Source organism: Bubalus kerabau, chromosome 1 (assembly GCF_029407905.1).
Source record: "Bubalus kerabau isolate K-KA32 ecotype Philippines breed swamp buffalo chromosome 1, PCC_UOA_SB_1v2, whole genome shotgun sequence".
NCBI lineage: Eukaryota > Metazoa > Chordata > Mammalia > Artiodactyla > Bovidae > Bubalus > Bubalus kerabau.
In genome coordinates this window covers 263963139-263984125 of record NC_073624.1, presented here as the reverse complement: position 1 = coordinate 263984125, position 20987 = coordinate 263963139, and the positions used below count along the sequence as shown (strand labels likewise).

General features: G+C 39.6%; 1 protein-coding gene across 8 annotated transcripts in view; it reads left to right on the top strand.

Moving 5' to 3' along the window:
- The window catches only part of MCTP1 (multiple C2 and transmembrane domain containing 1), a 559844-nt gene that overhangs the window by 253930 nt on the left and 284927 nt on the right, over nt 1–20987 (top strand). For all 8 annotated transcript variants that reach the window (XM_055565018.1, XM_055565010.1, XM_055565001.1 and 5 more), the window contains exon 2: nt 511–625. In XM_055565018.1, coding sequence (XP_055420993.1) covers nt 511–625 — 115 coding nt within the window. The remainder of the gene's footprint in view (nt 1–510; nt 626–20987) is intronic.

Below are 20987 nucleotides of genomic sequence, written 5' to 3'. Positions count from 1 at the left end.
TAATTATATCATATTTTATGTTGGGGCTAAAATAGACATGTGTAATCCATCAGTATGAGTTCCTTTGTGTGGATAAATGAATCAACAAAGTCACCTAAATAAATCATTTTCATTTTCAACTCAGTTTTGTGGAAGTCAACTGTTCTCATACACCTTTATTCTCCATTCATCACCGACTGTATCTTTACTTCAGACACTATTTCTGCGTTAGTCTTCCTTGGTTGAATTATGTGGGGCTTTCCATGGGAAATGTTTTTCACATTATATTTGTTGTTCTAATCTGAGTCAAAAAAAGAATTCCTGTAACTACTGTGTCTTAATTTTGGGTCTAAAGAATTTCATGAATTTCAAAACCTTCAGAGAACTGGGTGATGATGCTACTGGGTGAATTCACAAGATGATTTATTATATTGACTGTTTTTTAGAGTTTGCATTTAGCTATACATGGTCCCTCACAGGAGAAAATAGACATAATAAATTTAATTTTTGTATATCTTTCTTGCTTTTCAGAAAATAAATACTGCTGGAACCAGTAATGCAGATGTCCCTTTGGCTGAACCCGGAATGTACCAATTGGACATCACATTAAGACGGGGTCAAAGTTTAGCTGCCCGAGATCGAGGAGGTAAGAACAGTGTCACCTGGAAGCTTATTCTCTGTATTTTTGACAAGCTTTGTTTTCCTTGTGGTTTCTTAAGTTAAAAAAGATCAACTGTAATATGAATTTTAGAAGTCTGGGTTCAGTGATGTTGCTCAAAATGTCTGACACCTGTGACCATGGAGAAAGAGGTTATGATACAAGTTTGAAAACTCTGGACTCATCCCAACCCAGACAGTGAGGTCCCTGTCACATTGCTGACAAGTTAGACCCTGCATTTTATATATAATTAGTGACAGAGTCAGTTGAGTAGATGAGGCACACATTTGAAGCCATATTGGAATTCACCTTTTCACAGACCAGAAATTCTTTTTGCTGCATAGATTTGCTCCATTGAATCTCATAAAACTGCACAATCTCATAAAACTGCATCTCACCAAAACTTTGGAGATTCTCAACATGGGATTTCCTTAAACTTGACTGGACCTGGCAATAATCCCATGGTGGATTAACAGGATTTTGTAGGCCATGATGCAAAGGAAGACAAAGCAAACACTGTTTAGTTCCTGGATTGCATAACCCAAGGCCATGTCCTGATGAACTAGCTTGGGATACATTAATTATTCCTTGAACCCTGATTAGGGGTAGGACAAAAGGTATACCTTAAACAGACTTTCTAACATCTTTTGCATGTTTCAAGCTTCCAGATGTGGAGATCTGAAGGCTCCGAGGGCCCACATTCCTAAAGGAAACTGAGTTTGAATTTAACTCCTCCCACTGAGAAGGAGGAGAGTCCCTTAGCCTCTTAACTCCTTGTCAGATAACCCTGAGTGCTCCTGGCATCACAGGATCGCATTTTTTCTTCTCCTACCCTAACTGACATCTGCACTTAGGAAGTGAAAGGAAGCAAACAAGATCACAGCCGGTTAGTCATGTCTGACTCCCTGCTACCCCATGGACTATAGCCCGCCAGGCTCCTCTGTCCGTGGGGATTCTCCAGGCAAGAATATTGGAGTGGGTTGCCATGCCCTTCCCCAGGGGATCTTCCCAACCAAGGGATTGACCCTGGGTCTCCTGCATTTGCAGGAAGGCTCTTTACCATCTGAGTCACCAAGGAAGACCTTCCTATCTCTATAAACATAAAATAGAGAAAATGATTAATGTAGCAGTAGGGTCTTTAAGATAAGAAATGATACAAATAATAGATTTAAGTAAAAACTAGTAAATATCAAAATATTATTAATGAATGAAGGTATGATTAGAAAAGTTAGAATATAAACATGGGGGAATTTTCATAATTAACCATCTGGTTGGCAGGCTATGGTCCATGGGTTGCAAAGAGTTGGACACAACTGAGCAATGAACACTTTTAGTTTTTTCTCTTTTAGTAGCTGAAGACAAATATTTATGGAATTGAAATGATGGTCTCAAAAGAAGTTACAGTTAGCTTGGAGGGGAAAAAAAAATGCTATTAACATAGTCTTTCACTATATATATATAAATCATTTTTTAGTCTTCAGAACAATCTTAATTACATTACATCATTTGACCTAAAATGAAATTGAAATAGGCATCAGGTGATCAAAATTCTAGACCTTGATATGTCCTCCCAATAATATTAAATACATAGCACATAATTATTTATTGCAAATTTTTGTAATTACAAAATCCCCATGAAGAGAAGAGATGGTTAAATAAGCCTTAGTACATTTGCAGGATGAAATAATATGCAACTGTAAAATAAATAAGAAAAATCTCTAGGAACTGATATGGAGTTACTGGATTTATTATTAAGTGAAAAGTCAAAGTGCTAAGAATAGCAACAGTATGAAATTTAGGTAAGGATGGAGTATAAGGGATTATGCATTAGCTGTTCATTTCTTCAAAAAGAAATATCAGAAGTAAAATCCAGAAATGAATGAGACTGATAACAATACACAATATCTGTAAGAATAGGTGTTTAGAATATAGGATAGGAATGGGGTAAAAAGGATAAGGAAGAAGTTTACTGACATTTTCTTCAATGAACTTTCTTATATGATTCTAACTCTTTAACGACAGCAGTATTACAGAAAGAAATGAATGAGTAGATGGATGGATGGATGGATGGATAGATTGATGATAGATTCCCACATCCTGGTTGATATTTAACCATAACCACACCTCAGGGGGATGGGAAATAAAACAACTAATCTAAGTGATTAAGTAAAACCATGTTTGGATTATACACTGTAAAACTCAAGACAAAAAGAACTAGATATAACTAATGTACTTCAAAGCATGATTATCAATTCTGAAACTACTTACTGAATATACTAGTAATGGACAACTAAGTAGATATATTGTAGATGAAAGAGCCAGATTTCTTACTGTTGGAGAAAGAAGTTACATACATGGAATGGGAGAAAGCTAGGATGTACCCTGCTGTGTTAGAAAGGTAGCAGTAGGAACTTATGGCTTCTTATATATACAGATAGGAATTAAGATGGATAGGGGTGTGTATAATCTATCTGCTGAGGGGACCTAGAAGCCATCACAAAGGTATAATGACAAAGTGGAAATCTGTATACTTTTGGCCCAGATCTTGGTTTCTAAATACAATTCCCCCATAAAAGTAAGCAGGATTCCTGGTAAAATGGTTGATTGCGGATCTAGGGCAGGGAAAGTACAAGACAAGCCTAGGACATTTTGCAGTGCCAAAAAATAAGGTACTCAAAAATGGATGGCAGAATGTCAAAACGAAATAGGAGCCAACTTAAAGGCGTTCCTGATGATCAAAGCTGGTACATTTCAGCAACAAAATAAATAGTGGTAATAATAAATTATAACACATAGAATACTATAGATGTCTATGAGCTCATAGATAACTGTGTATCATGATAAATACATAATTGAATAAATAAGTGTGGGATAAGGTAAAGCTTTTCCTTATGGTGGAATTCTAATGAACAAATGTAGGTGTGAAAATAGGAATAGGAGATCACCTTTTGACAAGCGTCACTGTAACAATTATTATAGGCAATAATCATCCACTGATGCTAAAATTGTTATTTAGACTCTTAGTCGTATCTGACTCTTCATGGCCCTATGGACTGTAGTCTGCCAGGTTCCTCTGTCCATGGGATTTCCCAGGCAAAAATACTGGAGTGAGTTGCCATTTCCTTCTCCAGGGGATCTTTGCGACCCAGGGATTGAATCCGTGCCTTCTACATTGGCAGGTGGATGCTTTGCAGCTGAGCTACCAACTATATATGCAAGATTATGATGAGAAACTGGCCATTTGCATCATTTCAGAGTATTTCTCCCACAAGATATGTATGAATTACAAAGGGGAAAATGTTACTTTACAGTAGAAACACTTGGAAGACATCCTTTTAACCAAGTGCAAAGTTAACATCAGCAGTAAGGAGACCAACAGACATAATGGACCTCCTGATCTGATGCGTTGAAAAAGATACATCCTGTCTATGGCATTCTTGTCAGCAATGCATAAAGTCAGTGTCATCCTGAGAAAACATCAGGCAAACTCTGGCAACATATGATGCCAGTAATCTGAGCTCCTTAGCAGCCGTCCTTTGGGCAAGGCACGCACCTTCTTGTTCCACCATTCACGTGTTCACAGTTGTGAGTCTGAATGGCATCATGTGTGTACCACTGACTTTTTTTTAGTAGCAAATTATTCTCTATAGACATCTCTGTCCAAAATAGGAACTTTTTAAAGATAAAATGAGATGACCATGTTCCTAAGAAATAACGGAGAGAAAATACTACTTTACAGAAGTGAAGACTATCCCAAAGTGTTTAAAATGCAAACTCTGTCCCAGCTTCACTGTCTTACTCACTTGCCTGACATTTATGAAGTTTTTATTTGGTAGATATGAGAGGAGATATATAAAATGAGGAAACAACCTGAGTTAAGTTTGGGATTGGTTAAAACATCATAGATCCACCTGTAAATAACAGATGATGTTAAACATATGATTGGATAGATAGCATTGGGACATGCATATATGATAATTAGATGGAGAATGGGTAGTTCACAGTGAGAAAACAAGCGGGGAAACACTATGGTTTTGTGGGAATATAGTTTGGGGATTATGAATGTGGAACTGGAGAAGGAAAGGAAAATGGGAGAGCTGCTGGTTCAGGGAATGTCAAATAGCGTCCGAGATAAATTGGGTGAGGGAGTTAAAAAATTATTGCAATTTTCAGACTAAATGATAGCTGGGCACCTTGTGGATTTGGGGAAATGTGACTATAGGCAAAAATATTTGTGTAACTGTTAGAATTAACAGAGATTGCACTCTCTTGTTATTTATTACATTGATGCCCTCACCTACTGCCCAGCAAACCCCAAATGCCTGTGTCTTCCATGTCCCCTGTCACCCTTGCACTAAATAATGGAAGGGAAAACTCATTTCAACCATCCACATGGTCACTAGAAGGTTGTTTGAACTTTATATCAGAATTTTTATACATGGCACTGAGCAGTCGTAACTGGCCGTCCTTCTTCCACTTTTATAACCTGTTTTACAGAACAACCAGATAGCTCTGGGGAGCGCTACTACTTTTTCCTACGTTTTATTATACCTGCTTTAACAGCTTCATGGACCAGAAAGCACATGACCTTGGAGAGTCTGTCATACATAATTTCAAAGCCAATCTCCACGTTTTATTAGCTTTGTGACTGAGTGAGATGTGCAGTCTCTCTTTGCAACTGCAGGGTTCCAGATTTCACAAACAAAAATACACGATGCCTTGGGTTTTGTTTTTGTTTTTTTTTTTGGTTGGCTGTACAGTGCGGTATGTGAGACCTTAGTTTCCAGAACGTGAACGTGAAAGTCACTCAGTCGTGTCTGACTCTTTGTGACCCCACAGACTGTATAGTCCATGGAATTCTCCAGGCCAGAATACTGGAGTGGGTAGCCTTTCCCTTCTCCAGGGGATCTTCCCAACCCAGGGATCGAACCCAGGTCTGCTGTATTGCAGGTGGATTCTTTACCAGCTAAGCCACAAGGATAGTCCTCAGACCAGGGATCAAACCCATGCCTCCTGCATTGAGAGCATGGAGTCTTAGCCACTGGACCACAGGGAAGTCCCAACATGATGCTTAAATTTGAATTTCAAATCATCCATTATCTTTTAATCTTATAATTTTAATGCAAATAAATCTCATGAATCTAATCCATGGTATAATGAATATAGACAATAACATTGTACTATAATTTTGTAATGTGATAAATACCATAATGATAAACATATTATTATACAATATGTAAATATATCAAAGTAACATGCTGTACATCTTAAGTTTATACTATTTTGCATGTGAAATTTATTCAATGAAAAAGAAATAATACACTACTTGGAGTATTCTTATACTAAAAAATTATTTATTCTTTATTTGAAGTTCCAGTTTAACAGAGTTCCTTGTTTTCTCTAGCAGCCCTTTGGCAATTGTCATGCCTAGTTACTTTTCAAAATGCCATTTATATTTTAATTAGGTTTGGCTTTCCAGGACTGTATTATCATCTATCACATTTTGAGAGTCATATCTTGACAAGATTATTTATGTTGTTAGAAAAGTAAGAGCAATCTGTGTAGACATGCCTGGTGAAAGCAAATTCTCTACAATTTAAGTCCTTGAAATTTGTATTGTGGAGGCTGTATTCATTTCCCAGGGCTGCCTTAACATATTACCCAAAATTTGGTGGCTTAAAACAACAGAAGTTTCTTCTCTAAGTTTTGGAGTCTGAGAATCAAAGAAATCAAAGTCGTGGTAGGAAATAGTCCTTCCAAAGGCTCTTGCAAAGAATTCTTCCTCGCCTCTTCCAGCTTCCAGTGGCCCCAGGCATTCCTTGACTTGGGGCAGCATCACTCCAATCTTTGCTTTCATCTCTACGTGGCATCCTCCTCCATTTTCCTGCCTCAAACTTCCCTCTTCTTTCTCTCATAAGGATAGCAGTCATTGACTTTTAGGGCACACCCTAAATCCAGGATGATCTCATCTCAAATTCCTTAAGTATTTTATCTGCAGAAAGCTCATTTCTTTTTTCGGAAATAAATTATTTGGGGGTCAAAATCAGTATGGTAATACAAGATAATGTAGACAGTTTTTGTGAGAACAACTGTGAAAAGTTTAGCAACTTTGAACGTTCATAAATCATTTCAGTTCCCTGAGGCTTTGAGAAGTTTTGATTGTTCAAAGATTAGAAAGATCTGGCTGAACTCTAGAGACATTTGATGAAAAAGCCCATTTCTGAATAAGGTTCATAGGTACTGGGAGTTAGGACTTGGACACATTCTTCGGGAGGACCCGGGCCAATTCCCTGGAGGAGGGCATGGCAACCCACTCCAGTGTTCTTGCCTGGAGAATCCCACAGACAGAGAAGCCTGGTGGGCTACAGTCGGTGGGGTCACAAACCTTCAGACACAACTGAAGTGACTGAGCATGCATATACATACACACAGGTCAGCTCACTACAGAGGACAGTTCTCTTCAAATACAAGGAACAAATTTAAAAAATAAAAAAGTGATCCACATGAACTTGTTTATTGTGATTCTATTTTTAACAGTGTTCGAAATCCCTGCATTGAGTTAGAGAATTTCATTCACTCCACACTGAAACCCCTGCAGTCCGCACTGTGACTCTGATGTGTCAATGTGAAAGGAAAGTTTCCATGTGTTCTGAGAACAGTTTTCAGATTGGAGTAAGAACTTTAGAAACCTGATAGATGGGAAAGGATTGAGAAGCTCATCCCCTGACAAGCTTCAGTTTTCTCACTATTTGGGAAAGCCTCACTAATTGAGAACTTAATACCAGTTTTAAGAAAGCCGGATCTGAGACAGTAAATTAGAAAGCTTTTTTTTTTTTTTTCTGTTTCAAAAATTGTCTTGATAAAAATTAAACATATTCTAAGTGTAAAAATAGCCCTTTTCAGGTTGGAGAATCTGCCAGCAATTTTGTTATTAGAGTGTGACTTATGAAAACTTTCAGAGGTTTATTCATTGAGTGGATAGGCATAGTAATGTTTCTAATATGTATTGTGTATCAGGAGTAATGTTTAATGTGTCCATACATGTATAATCTGAATAGGACTGGCCATTAGAGCGGCTTCCACCCCACACATTCGTTCACCGCTTGGTGTTTAGGGTCCTCTTTGGTTTTGACCCTTGCAAATTTCTTTTATGGTCAGATTGCCATATATCCGGGCTTGCCTGGGGGCAGTTCTGTTTTTTCCCCTTTGACTTGTATAATTGCTAATATTATCTCATTTCACTGTCACAAGGGTCCTGATTTTAGAGACATAGTATGTACTCATGTGTCTTAGAAAAAAATCTTAATCCCATTAAAGTTGATCATAAATTTAAGCATCATGAGTGTTCCTGTTTTTTCCCAGAAGGAAATTGCAATTTATATCATCAGAGAAAGGTGTGTATCTGAGCGACTCTGAGATACTTTGCTTGGCAGCCCCTTCTTTAGGTTTATGCAGTCTTTAAACAAGCTATTTTGATCAAGAAAAGGTCTGTCATGCTGCATTTCTCTGCTGAGGTTGTGAATTGTATGTCTTGCTAGTCAATCGATTTTTGCAGTTCTTACAAGTGGTGAAATCAACTATAGGTTTATTTTACTCAATATAGGCACAAGCATAAGCAAAGATATTAACGTTATAGCTTCCACCAGTTTCCTACCATTGAGGATATTTTTTAATGATAGTGACTCAGTTTTATTGATAGCTTTTTCACTATGATCTTAAGCCTCAAATATATATATATATATACACACACACACATATTATAATATATATCCACTGTGTGCATATATACATTTATAGCATATGCTTCTGCAGAACACATATGTTCTATTGTGTTTGTCTTGTTTTCATAGGTGCAAAAAAACCACTCACTGACACACAAAGATTCCCTTATTTCATATTAATATAACTAGAGCTATATAATTACTAAATCTTCAGAATGAACTTCTACCTTGAGATTTTGTAAATGACTCCTAGACTATATCTTTTTGCTAGAAAGCTTTTTATACTGGTCTTTTTTGAAATAAAAATCTTACTTTGGGCTGTTCTGGGTCTTCGTTGCTGCTCGTGGGCTTTCTCTGATTGTGCAGGCTGCTCATGTGATGGCTCCTCTCGTTGCAGAACATGGGCTCTGGGGCCTGTGCTCAGTAGTCGTAGCGCACAAGCTTAGTTGCCCTGAGCCATGTGGAATCTTCCTGGACTAGGGACCGAAGCCACGTCCCCTGCCTTGGCAGAAGGATTCTTAACTACTGGATCAGCAGGGCAGTCCTATATTAGTCTTAGCACTTCCTTTATTCTGAGCCAGAGGCAAAGAACCTGGGCTGTTCCCTAGGCTCTCTGCAGCACTGCATACGTGGAGGTATTCCTTTCTTCAAAATTCCCATGGTTTGCCAAAAGATGCCATCTTTTAGTGAATGTAAATCCAGAACTCCTTAAGCCATAGAGCAAACCCTATACCAACTTCCTAAAGAAACCCCAAAGATGTTTCCACATATGAAATGCTGTCGTATCACACCTGGCAACGTTAGGTTCACTTTTAAAGGTGCTATCTCTCCTGCTATTATGATAACAAATTTGCTTTGCATAATTATTTCTAGATTGGAAGAAGAACCCATTTTTATTTAACCTTTACAAAAAACCACATTGCCATGAAAAGTAAAAAGGCCCATGAAAGGAACTGTGTACAATGCCTGACACTGTTCTCAGGAGTTGATAGACAAGGCCAATCGATACATATCATATTTTCTTCAGAATCTGCATAGACTTTGTCACTGGTAGGTTTTTATTTGAAATATGATTTTATTATTTATAGATGAATTCAATTTATAATAAGTATAATTTAATTCAGCATCTGTAACAAAGGATGATTTTAAGCTTAACTCATTTTAAAAGTGCATCTCTGAGTTCCAATATTAGAAATAGGGTCCTTAAATTCACTTAAGGTTACTTAACTTGTATACATAGTTTTCCATATTTAGATGTCTTAAAGGATATTCTCCTCAACGTAAGTATAAAGGCGATTTTATGTGTTCATGGATTTCAGTGTATTGTGCCTATAGAGAGAATATAAGTTCAGGAACTTAATTATGTGTTCTCTGAAATTAGATCATATGAAGTTTGCAAAATTACCTTTTTCATAAATTTTGAAAGGTCATTGGAACCATTTACCAAATAAGAATAGGTATACATTTTTGGTACAGCTATTTGATATAGTCAAACCTATATAAGGTGACTTCACTTTCACTTTTCACTTTCATGCATTGGAGAAGGAAATGGCGACCCACTCCAGTGTTCTTGCCTGGAGAATCCCAGGGTCGGGGGAGCCTGGTGGGCTGCCATCTATGGGGTCGCACAGAGTCGGACACGACTGAAGCAACTTAGCAGCAGCAGCAGCAGTATATAAGGTTATAGGCTCATTAATTAAGATTATTTTAAGAGCCAGCATTCATTCTAGTTAGTCTTCTAAATTTGGAATTAGAGAGACAGTGAAAAGTTCTACTGGGCTTTATTAGTGCTTATCATAAAATAAATCATTAAAAATAATGGCAACAATATTCTAAAGCAAATAACTACAATTGGATGTTTCTTTTTGCTTTTATAAGCTGCTGCTGCTAAGTCACTTCAGTCGTGTCCAACTCTGTGCAACCCCACAGATGGCAGCCCACCAGGCTGCCCCGTCCCTGAGATTCTCCAGGCAAGAACACTAGAGTGGGTTGCCATTTCCTTCTCCAATGCATGAAAGTGAAAAGTCAAAGTGAAGTCCCTCAGTCGTGTCCAACTCTTTATGACCCCATGAACTGCAGCCCACCAGGCTCCTCCATCCATGGGATTTTCTAGGCAAGAGTACTGGAGTGGGGTGCCATCGCCTTCTCCGTTACAAGCTACTATTTCTTTTTCTGTTGATCTTGGGTTAGCAGTCTACTTTCACGAAGACATCTGGTTTTGGACCAAAATAGTCTTGGAAATCTTAACTTTGAAAGTGCCCTGGATCAGTTGGTCAAGTATTTCTTTTCGTGGAAGTCTCAGCTTGCATTTGTAAACCTCAGCCATGGGTTTATTCTTAGGAGCATCAACAGTCTTCTCCACCAACTTCTGAGATTTACTTTCTCAGTTCAGTTCAGTTGCTCAGTCGTGTCCAATTCTTTGCAACCCCATAGACTGCAGCACACCAGGCCTCCCTGTCCATCACCAACTCCCAGAGCTTGCTCAAACTCGTGTCCATCAAGTCAGTGATGCCATCCAACCATCTCATCCTCTGTCATCCCTTTCTCCTCCTGCCTTCAATTTTTCCCAGCATCAGGGTCTTTTCCAAGGAGTCAGTTCTTCACATCAGGTGGCCAAAGTATTGGAGCTTCACCTTCAGCATCAGTCCTTCCAATGAATATTCAGGACTGATTTCCTTTAGGATGGACTGGTTGGATCTCCTTGCAGTTCAAGGGACTCTCAAGAGTCTTGTCCAACACCACAGTTCAAAAGCATCAATTCTTCAGCACTTAGCTTTCTGTATAGTCCAACTCTCACATCTACACATGACTACAGGAAAAACCATAGACTAGACGGGCCTTGTCGGCAAAGTAATGTCTCTGCTTTTTAATATGCTGTCTAGGTTGGTCATAGCTTTTATTCCAAGGAGCAAGTGTCTTTTAATTTCACAAAAAGAATGAAATTTAATTTAATTTCACAGACACTGCGGTCACCATCTGCAGTGATTTTGAAGTCCAAAAAAATAAAGTCTCTCACTGTTTCCATTGTTTCCCCATCTATTTGCCATGAAGTGATGGGACCGTATGCCATGATCTTAGTTTTCTGAATCTTGACCTTTAAGCCAGCTTTTTCAGTCTCCTCTTTCACTTTCATCAAGAGGCTCTTTAGTTCTTCTTTGCTTTCTACCATAAGGGTGGTGTCATCTGCGTATCTGAGGTTATTGATATTTCTCCTGGAAATCTTGATTACAGCTTGTGCTTAATCCAGCCCAACATTTCTCATGATGTACTCTGCATGTAAGTTAAATAAGCAGGGTGACAATATACAGCCTTGACATACTTCTTTCCCAATTTGGAATCAGTCTGTTGTTCTAAATTGTCCAGTTCTAACTTGCTTCTTGACCTGTATACAGATTTCTCAGGATGCAGGTAAGTTGGTCTGGCATTCCCATCTCTTTAAGAATTTTCTACAGTTTGTGGTGATCTACACAGTCAAAGACTTTGGCATAATGAATAAATCAGAAGTAAATGTTTTACTGATATTCTCTTGCTTTTTTGATGATCCAACAGATATTGGCAATTTGATCTCTATTTCCTCTGCCTTTTCCTTTTCCTTTTTTTCTAATTTTTGCAAAAGACATGCCTAATCTTTAGCTTAAGCAGGAATTCGTAGGCAAGCAAGAGGGGAAAACAGAGGCCATGTGTTGATGGTAGACAGAATGCTTCTGGTTAATTTATTATAGAAACCAATCATACCAGAATGAAAGAGAGTAAAATCTCCTATTGGAAATGATCACATAAGCTTTGGGCAACAGGTAATCAGGTGATGATTACCCAAAGGGCAAATATGTTATGGACAGTGAAGGCTTTGGTAAATATCCAGTGCCATGCATTCAGTACTGTAGAGTGTACACCAAAATCATGTCCAATTGATAAAAGCATTTTAAAACTGTGAATAAAATTCTTCCTCAAAGTCAATTTATTGACAGCCATTGTGTCATCCCGAGTGTATGAGTGTGAACTTGCTTCCCCTCACCCCAACGGGGTCTATAATATCATGTCAAAACTAATACTTTATTGGTACAAAACTGACCTTGGGTAGGCCAAGATTTTCTTTTTTGTTTTGAAGAATTTTTCCTATCCCCCAAAAGAATTATGTTGTGTGTAGTTTCTAAGTCATGTCCAACTGTTTGCAACCCAATGGACTGTCGCCCACCAGGCTCCTTTGTCCAAAGAGAATATTCTATGCCCATTTTGGGAGAAGGCAACGGCAACCTACTCCAGTACTCTTGCCTGGAAAATCCCAGAGACAGAGGAGCCTGTAGGCTGCAGTCCACGGGGTCACAAAGAGTCGTATAGGACTGAGCAACTTCACTTTCACTTTTCACTTTCATGCATTGGAGAAGGAAATGGCAACCCACTCCAGTGTTCTTGCCTGGAGAATCCCAGGGTCAGGGGAGCCTGGTGGGCTGCCATCTATGGGGTTGCACAGAGTCGGACACGACTGATGCGACTTAGCAGCAGCAGCAGCAGCATGCCCATTTTGACCCCCTACATTCAGCTGAACATCAGACCCACAAGACCATCCAGGCCACACTTGACAGCGCTTCAGGAGTATACAGGGCAGGAAACACAGCTCAGCAGCAGGACAGTCTCAGCTGTCCCTTCCTGCTGTACCTGCAGCAGGCCCTGCAGTCACCCAGGAGTTCTTTACCTTAGCTACTAGGTAACACAATGCAGGGAGAAAGCAATGGCAACCCACTCCAGTATTCTTGCCTGGAAAATCCCATGGATGGAGGAGCCTGGTAGGTTGCAGTCCATGGGGTCGCTAAGAGTCGGACAGGACTGAGCGACTTCACTTTCACTTTTCACTTTCATGCATTGGAGAAGGAAATGGCAACCCACTCCAGTGTTCTTGCCTGGAGAATCCCAGGGATGGGGGAGCCTGGTGGGCTGCCATCTACGGGGTCGCACAGAGTTGGACACGACTGAGGTGACTTAGCAGCAGCAGCAGCATATTCTCAGGAAGAAGAAGAAAAAGCTTTCCCCACCCTGGGGCCAGCATTGAGAACATTAATAAAATAGAGGGCATTCATGTATCTAATTGTATCTAACTGTATCAGTTGGCCCCTCCTTGCTCTAGTGTGACAAGAAAGGTTTCAAGGTGAGATGACTTCAAGCCTTTGGTGTTACCTAGCAGCTGTTATGGAGAAGGCAATGGCACCCCACTCCAGTACTCTTGCCTGGAAAATCCCATGGATGGAGGAGCCTGGTGCACTGCAGTCCATGGGGTCGCTAGGAGTCGGACACGACTGAGCGACTTCACTTTGACTTTTCACTTTCATGCATTGGAGAAGGAAATGGCAACCCACTCCAGTGTTCTTGCCTGGAGAATCCCAGGGACGGGGGAGCCTGGTGGGCTGCCGTCTATGGGGTCGCACAGAGTCAGACATGACTGACGGGACTTAGCAGCAGCAGCCGCAGCATATTCTCAGGAAGAAGGGGGAAAAGCTTTCCCCACCCTGGGGCCAGCATTGAGAACATTAACAAAATAGAGGGCATTCATGTATCTAATTGTATCAGTTGGCCCCTTCTTGCTCTAGTCCCACGAGAAAGGTTTCAAGGTAAGATGACTTCAAGCCTTTAGTGTTACCTAGCAGCTGTTAAAGCAGCATAAACGTTGCTTTGGGTATAAAATACCCTGTCAGATTTGTTCATCCAAATTTAGGGCCTAACCTTGGAAGAAAAACAAAACCAGAGCACACAAATGCTCATGGATGAGAAGTAGCTACAACCTTTTATGTTTCCAGTCAAAGTAACAACACTTTATAGCAGCCATAACAGAGAAAAAACAATAAATAGTTTAGTGATTTTAGATTGTCTAGACATGACAGTATTCTTGCCTTGGAAAAACCCATAGACAGAGGAGCCTGGCGGGAGTCCATGGGATCAAAAAGAATTGGACACGACTGAGCGACTAAACAACAGCAACACGACAGACATGACAGACCCTTAGATTATTCTTTCTGTTTGCTTGTTTTTTTTAATAAATGACCGTGGTCATAAAATACACAACATCACCGTAAAAGCAGACTCTTTTGAAAGTATGCATTCAGTTTGGACGAAGCAAAACCTTCCTTCTGTGCACAAAGCATTAATTTTTTACTACCTTGTATGAGAACAGTCCTGGTACTTAATGACCATTTTTCTTTCTAAGCTACGAGTTCTCTATTATACCTAAACCTCTTTTAAAAAAATGATTTTATGTAATTTTTTCACCCCAATTTTATTGAGGTATGATTAGAGTAAATTTCAGTTCAGTTCAGTCACTCATTCGTGTCCAACTCTTCGTGACTCCATGGACTGCAGCACGCCAGGCCTCCCTGTCCATCACCAACTCCCAGAGTTTACTCAAACTCATGCCCGTTGAGTCGGTGATGCCGTCCAACCATCTCATCCTCTGTTGTCCCCTTCTCCTCCTGCCTTCAATCTTTCCCAGCATCAGGGTCTTTTCAAATGAGTTAGCTCTTTGCATCAGGTGGCCTAAGTATTGGAGTTTCAGCTTCAACATCAGTCCTTCCAATTCTGATCTCCTTCAGAATGGACTGGTTGGATCTCCTTGCAGTCCAAGGGACTCTCGAGTCTTCTCCAACACCACAGTTCAAAAGCATCAATTCTTTGGTGCTCAGCTTTCTTTATAGTCCAACTCTCACATCCATGCATGACTACTGGAAAAAACCATAGCCTCGACTAGATGGACTTTTGTTGGCAAAGTAATGTCTCTGCTTTTTAATATGCTGTCTAGGTTGATCATAACTTTCCTTCCAAGGAGTAAGCATCTTTTAATTTCATGGCTGCATTCACCAACTTCAGTGATTTTGGAGCCCCCAAAAATAAAGTCTGCCACTGTTTCTCCATCTATTTGCCATAAAATGATGGGACCGGATGCCATGATCTTAGTTTTCTGAATGTTGAGCTTTAAGCCAACTTTTTCACTCTCCTCTTTCACTTTTATCAAGAGGCTCTTTAGTTCTTGTTTGCTTTCTGCCATAAGGGTGGTGTCATCTGCATATCTGAGGTTATTGATATTTCTCCTGGCAATCTTGATTCCAGCTTGTGCTTCTTCCAGCCCAGCGTTTCTCATGATTCACTCTGCATATAAGTTAAATAAGCAGAGTAACAATATACAGCCTTAACGTGATCCTTTTCCTATTTGGAACCAGTCTGTTGTTCCCTGTCCAGCTCTAACTCTTGCTTCCTGACAGATTTCTCAAGAGGCAAGACAGGTGGTCTGGTATTCCCATCTCTTGCAGAATTTTCTGCAGTTTGTTGTGATCCACACAGTCAAAGGCTTTGACTGTCCTTCCCTTAATCATAGAGCTCAGTCATAACCGCCTACCTGCTTGCCCACAACATCCCCACCCTCCCCCAGCCCCAGCTAGTGATTGTGCTAATCTTCAGATCTGAAGGGCTCCACTATGATAGTTTATCAAAGGGTCACAAGGGGTGTGCACCTCTGCTGGTTTCCCTGGTGACTGATGAATTGATGAGCTGATGTAACATCAAATCCCCCTTTAACTGGTAACCTCCCTCTCCCTCCCATCTCACTGTAAAACCTGTACATGGTGGTGTGTTGCTCCAGGATCTTGCTTTCAGGCTTGCAACACACCCTATCCATTAAACCACTAATGTGTCTTTTTTTAAAAATGTTTGAGGATAATTGCTTTATAATGTTGTGTTAGTTTCTGTCATATGTCAACATGAATCAACCATAGGTATACATATGTCCCCTCCTTCTTGAATTTCCTTCCTACCCCATCCCACCCCTCTAGGTTATCACAGAGCATCACACAGCAAACTCCCGCTGCCCTATCTGTTTTACACGTGGTAATGTCTGTGTTTCAGTGCTACTCTCTCAATTCAACCCACTCTCTCCTTCCCTCTAATGTCTCTTTCACGGACTCCTGGTTCCTTTTCAGTCTCAAGGCTGGGAGGATGTAGGGCACCTTTGGGGTGCAGCCTGACACCCGTCAACCTTAGAATGAAAAGAGGGGGGCTTGACAGTCCCATGGCTAAGGCTTGACAATTCCAATGCTAGGGCATAGGTTCAATCACTGGTCAGGGAAGTAAGATCCCACAAGCCATGTGGCACAACCAGAAAAGAAAAGAAAGAGAATGGTTCTGGGAAAAAAGAGACACTCATCTGTATGGCCTATAGTTCATCATTTATTACGCCCTAGTTATTTGGTTTACCTTTCTGTTAAGCATGGATGGATGCTGTCCACTGTGAATGTGTGATGTTTTACAATTATAGTCAAAAGTGAAATTTTCTTCCCTGTTAAAGAATGACCAATTTGTCGTTCACAAACATCTTTCAGATGTGGGAAAATGGGTTGTTTCAAATTTTGAAAGAGTACAGTTTTGCAACAAAAGGCACTGAGAGCCAATGACTGCAAAGTTGTATAACTGTGCTTTTCTAAATTTTCTTGAGTTTTGAGAATATATTATCTCTTGACAAAGTTATCGAGGAACAGTTCCTCATTAAATTTAGAAAAGAATGAACGAAGCTTTGTTTTGTACTAAAGAAGACTCTGAGTATAAATTATAAGAATAACTGAAAGAAATTGCTTTTCCAAAAAAAGTACATTCAAATTTAAAAATTCTCAAGCTTCAGTCAATTTACTTGCACATCTTAACAGCAGGCTGTAATAGAAGAAAGACCTTGTGCTTTAGGTTGGGGGCTCCGGAAGCATAGCCTGAGACAGGGATTTGTGCTTCTCTGTGAAATAATCTGAGAACACAGCAGGAAGGGTGAGGATGAAACAGGGAAGGAAGGAGGCCAGTAGAGGCTGGACGAAGCAGCAGGTTACCTTTAAGGACCTCTGGAACAGGGTATGGATGCCCCCAGCAAGTTTCAGTGAGAAGCCGAGAAGACAGGCTATTTATTTGACAATCCTAATTTGCCATTTGCTAAGGCCTGTTCCCAAGGTTCCGGCGCCTGTGGCCTGGCACATACACAGGCCAAACATGCTCCTAAAACCATAAATGCTTGAGGAAAAGATGGAGGTCGAATGTCTTTGGTGTTTAGGAAAACTGACTGCAGGCAGGAGATGGCCGGGCACAGCATCTGCTCCAACACAGGTTTGGTGTTATGCTGAGTTACATAAGTCAGATGCAGCATGGAAGCATAAAATGATTTCACTCATCTGTGAAATCTAAAAAAGCAAAACAAACAAACAAAAGATGCAGAGGAAGGAGTACTGATTACCAGAGGGGAACCAGGTGAAAGAGGTGTGTGAAACAGGAGAAGGGGGTCAACTATATGGTGATGGATGGTAGCTAGACCTGCGGTGATCACTTTGTAGTGTCTACAGATGTCAAATAACCCTGAGCCTTGTTACACTGTATAGGATTAATGTGTCAGACAGGAGCAAAGAGGAAGTGAGTTGTTTGGACTTTTTGGTTTCTGCATACTTCCATAATGAGAATATAGTTAAAGGTGAAAGTCTAAAGCAGAGTCAGCCCATAAAATTCGGAAACTCCCTTAAGTGATCTTCTGTGTAACACTGAAAGCTTTGGGCGTTTCTTGGAATCGTGCATTTGACTTATCACAAAATACTGCACTACCTCCTAAACACAAGTGACCGAGGGTACTGCTGCTTTGTATTTATACTTGTCACGTGTTCAGGTTATGCAGGCACTGCTGGTGGTTATCTGGAGGAGTCCCAGGGTGTAGCCCACATTACGTCATCATTAAAAGACCTCCACTGTGTTGTTTTGCCCCTGAAATATGGTGCCCTGTGCCAACCTAAGGCAGACTCTACTTTCAATTTGTATTTTCTTAAAAAAAAAAAAAAATAGACTGTAAATATTGCCTTTTCCAGAGTTGGACTTTAACACAGGTCAGAGGAACTGCCTAGAAAACCAGGGATATGAAAAAGAATGCATAAAATCATGATGTGTACAAATGTTAGAAAATCAAATCCCACAGTGCTAGGCTGAACACCCGGTCTGTACAGTACCGGGCAGGTTGCCAGTTCAAGGAAGCACCCTTCACACCTGGAGTCCTGCAACACAGCAGCCCTGCAAATTCCTGAGTTGGGAGTAACACAAGTGACAACGGTGTCAATAATAAGCATAACTATCAGTTAGAGAATGCGTGTATGTGTTGGTCACTCAGTCCTGTCCAACTCTTTGCAACCCCGCAAACTGTAGCCAGCCAGGTTTCTCTGTCCATGGAATTCTCCAGGCAAAAATACTGGAGTGAATTGCCATTCCCTTCTCCAGAGGATCTTCCCAACCCAGGGATCAAACCCTGGTCTCCTGCATTGAAGGCAGATTCTTTTCCATTTGAGCTGGTAGTATAAAATAATGACACACTATAGTGAGAAATCATTTTGAAATGTTGGTGGGTTGAAACATGTAAAGGGACAAGAATCATTCCTGGCACATAGTAAGCAGGTAATATATCTTAACTATATTAATAAGTTAATTATTAATATAGTTAATAATTATATTAATAATTAATATGTTATTAATTATTATATATTTTAATTTATTATATATTATAATATAATTTATATTCTATATTAATTATATTATATATTAATAATTAATATATATTAATTATTCTATGTTAAAATATATGTTGTTATATTTGTGGTTGCAACCACAAATGAACCTAAACACTGTGCTAAGGTGTTTTGAACTTTGGGGGTTTTTTTTAATATAAATTGATTTATTTTAACTGGAGGCTAATTACTTTAAATATTGTATTGGTTTTGCCATACATCAACATGAATCTGCCACGGGTATACACATGTTCCCCATCTTGAACCCCCCTCCCACATCCCTCCCCATACCATCCCTCTGAGTCATCCCAGTGCACCAGCCCTGAGCATCCTGTATCCTGCCTCGAACCTGGACTGGAGATTTGTTTCACATATGATATTATACATGTTTCAATGCCATTCTCCCAAATCATCCCACCCTCGCCCTCTCCCACAGAGTCCAAAAGACTGTTGTATACATCTTGTCTCTTTTGCTGTCTCGCATACAGGGTTATCGTTACCATCTTTCTAAATTCCATATTTATGTGTTAGTATACTGTATTGGTGTTTTTCTTTCTGGCTTACTTCACTCTGTATAATAGGCTCCAGTTTCATCCACCTCATTAGAACTGATTCAAATGTATTCTTTTTAATGGCTGAGTAATACTCCATTGTGTATATGTACCACAGCTTTCTTATCCATTCATCTGCTGATGGACATCTAGGTTGCTTCCATGTCCTGGCTATTATAAACAGTACTGTGATGAACACTGGGGTACATGTGTTTCTTTCAATTCTGGTTTCCTTGGTGTGTATGCCCAGCAGTGGGATTGCTGGGTCATATGGCAGTTCTATTTCCAGTTTTTTAAGGAATCTCCACACTGTTCTCCATAGTAGCTAAACTAGTTTGCATTCCCACCAAGAGTGTAAAAGGATTCCCTTTTCTCCACACCCTCTCCAGCATTTATTGCTTGTAGACTTTTGGATCGCGCCATTCTGACTGGTGTGAAATGGTACCTCATTGTGGTTTTGATTTGCATTACTCTGATAATGAGTGATGTTGAGCATCTTTTCATGTGTTTGTTAGCTATCTGTATGTTTTCTTTGGAGAAATGTCTGTTTAGTTCTTTGGCCCATTTTTTGATTGGGTCGTTTATTTTTCTGGAATTGAGCTGCAGGAGTTGCTTGTATATTTTTGAGATTAGTTCTTTGTCAGTTGCTTTGTTTGCTATTATTTTCTCCCATTCTGAAGGGTGTTTTTTCACCTTGCTTATAGTTTCCTTTGTTGTGCAGAAGCTTTTAATTTTAATTAGGTCCCATTTGTTTATTTTTGCTTTTATTTCCAATATTCTGGGAGGTGGGTCATAGAAGATCCGGCTGTGATGTATGTTGGAGAGTGTTTTGCCTATGTTCTCCTCTAGGAGTTTTATAGTTTCTGGTCTTATGTTTAGATCTTTAATCCATTTTGAGTTTATTTTTGTGTATGGTGTTAGAAAGTGTTCTAGTTTCATTTTTTTATAAGTGGTTGACCAGTTTTCCCAGCACCACTTGTTAAAGAGACTATCTTTTCTCCATTGTATAGTCTTGCCTCCTTTGTCAAAGATAAGGTGTCCATAGGTTTGTGGATTTATCTCTGGGCTTTCTATTTTGTTCCATTGATCTATATTTCTGTCTTTGTGCCAGTACCATACTGTCTTGATGACTGTGGCTTTGTAGTAGAGCCTGAAGTCAGGCAGGTTGATTCCTCCAGTTCCACCCTTCTTTCTCAAGGTTGCTTTGGCTATTCGGGTTTTTTGTATTTTCATACAAATTGTGAAATTATTTGTTCTAGCTCTGTGAAAAATACCGTTGGTAGCTTGATAGGGATTGCATTGAATCTATAGATTGCTTTGGGTAGTATACTCATTTTCACTATATTGATTCTTCCGATCCATGAACATGGTATATTTCTCCATCTATTAGTGTCCTCTTTGATTTCTTTCACCAGTGTTTTACAGTTTTCTATATATAGGTCTTTAGTTTCTTTAGGTAGATATATTCCTAAGTATTTTATTCTTTCTGTTGCAATCGTGAATGGAATTGTTTCCTTAATTTCTCTAT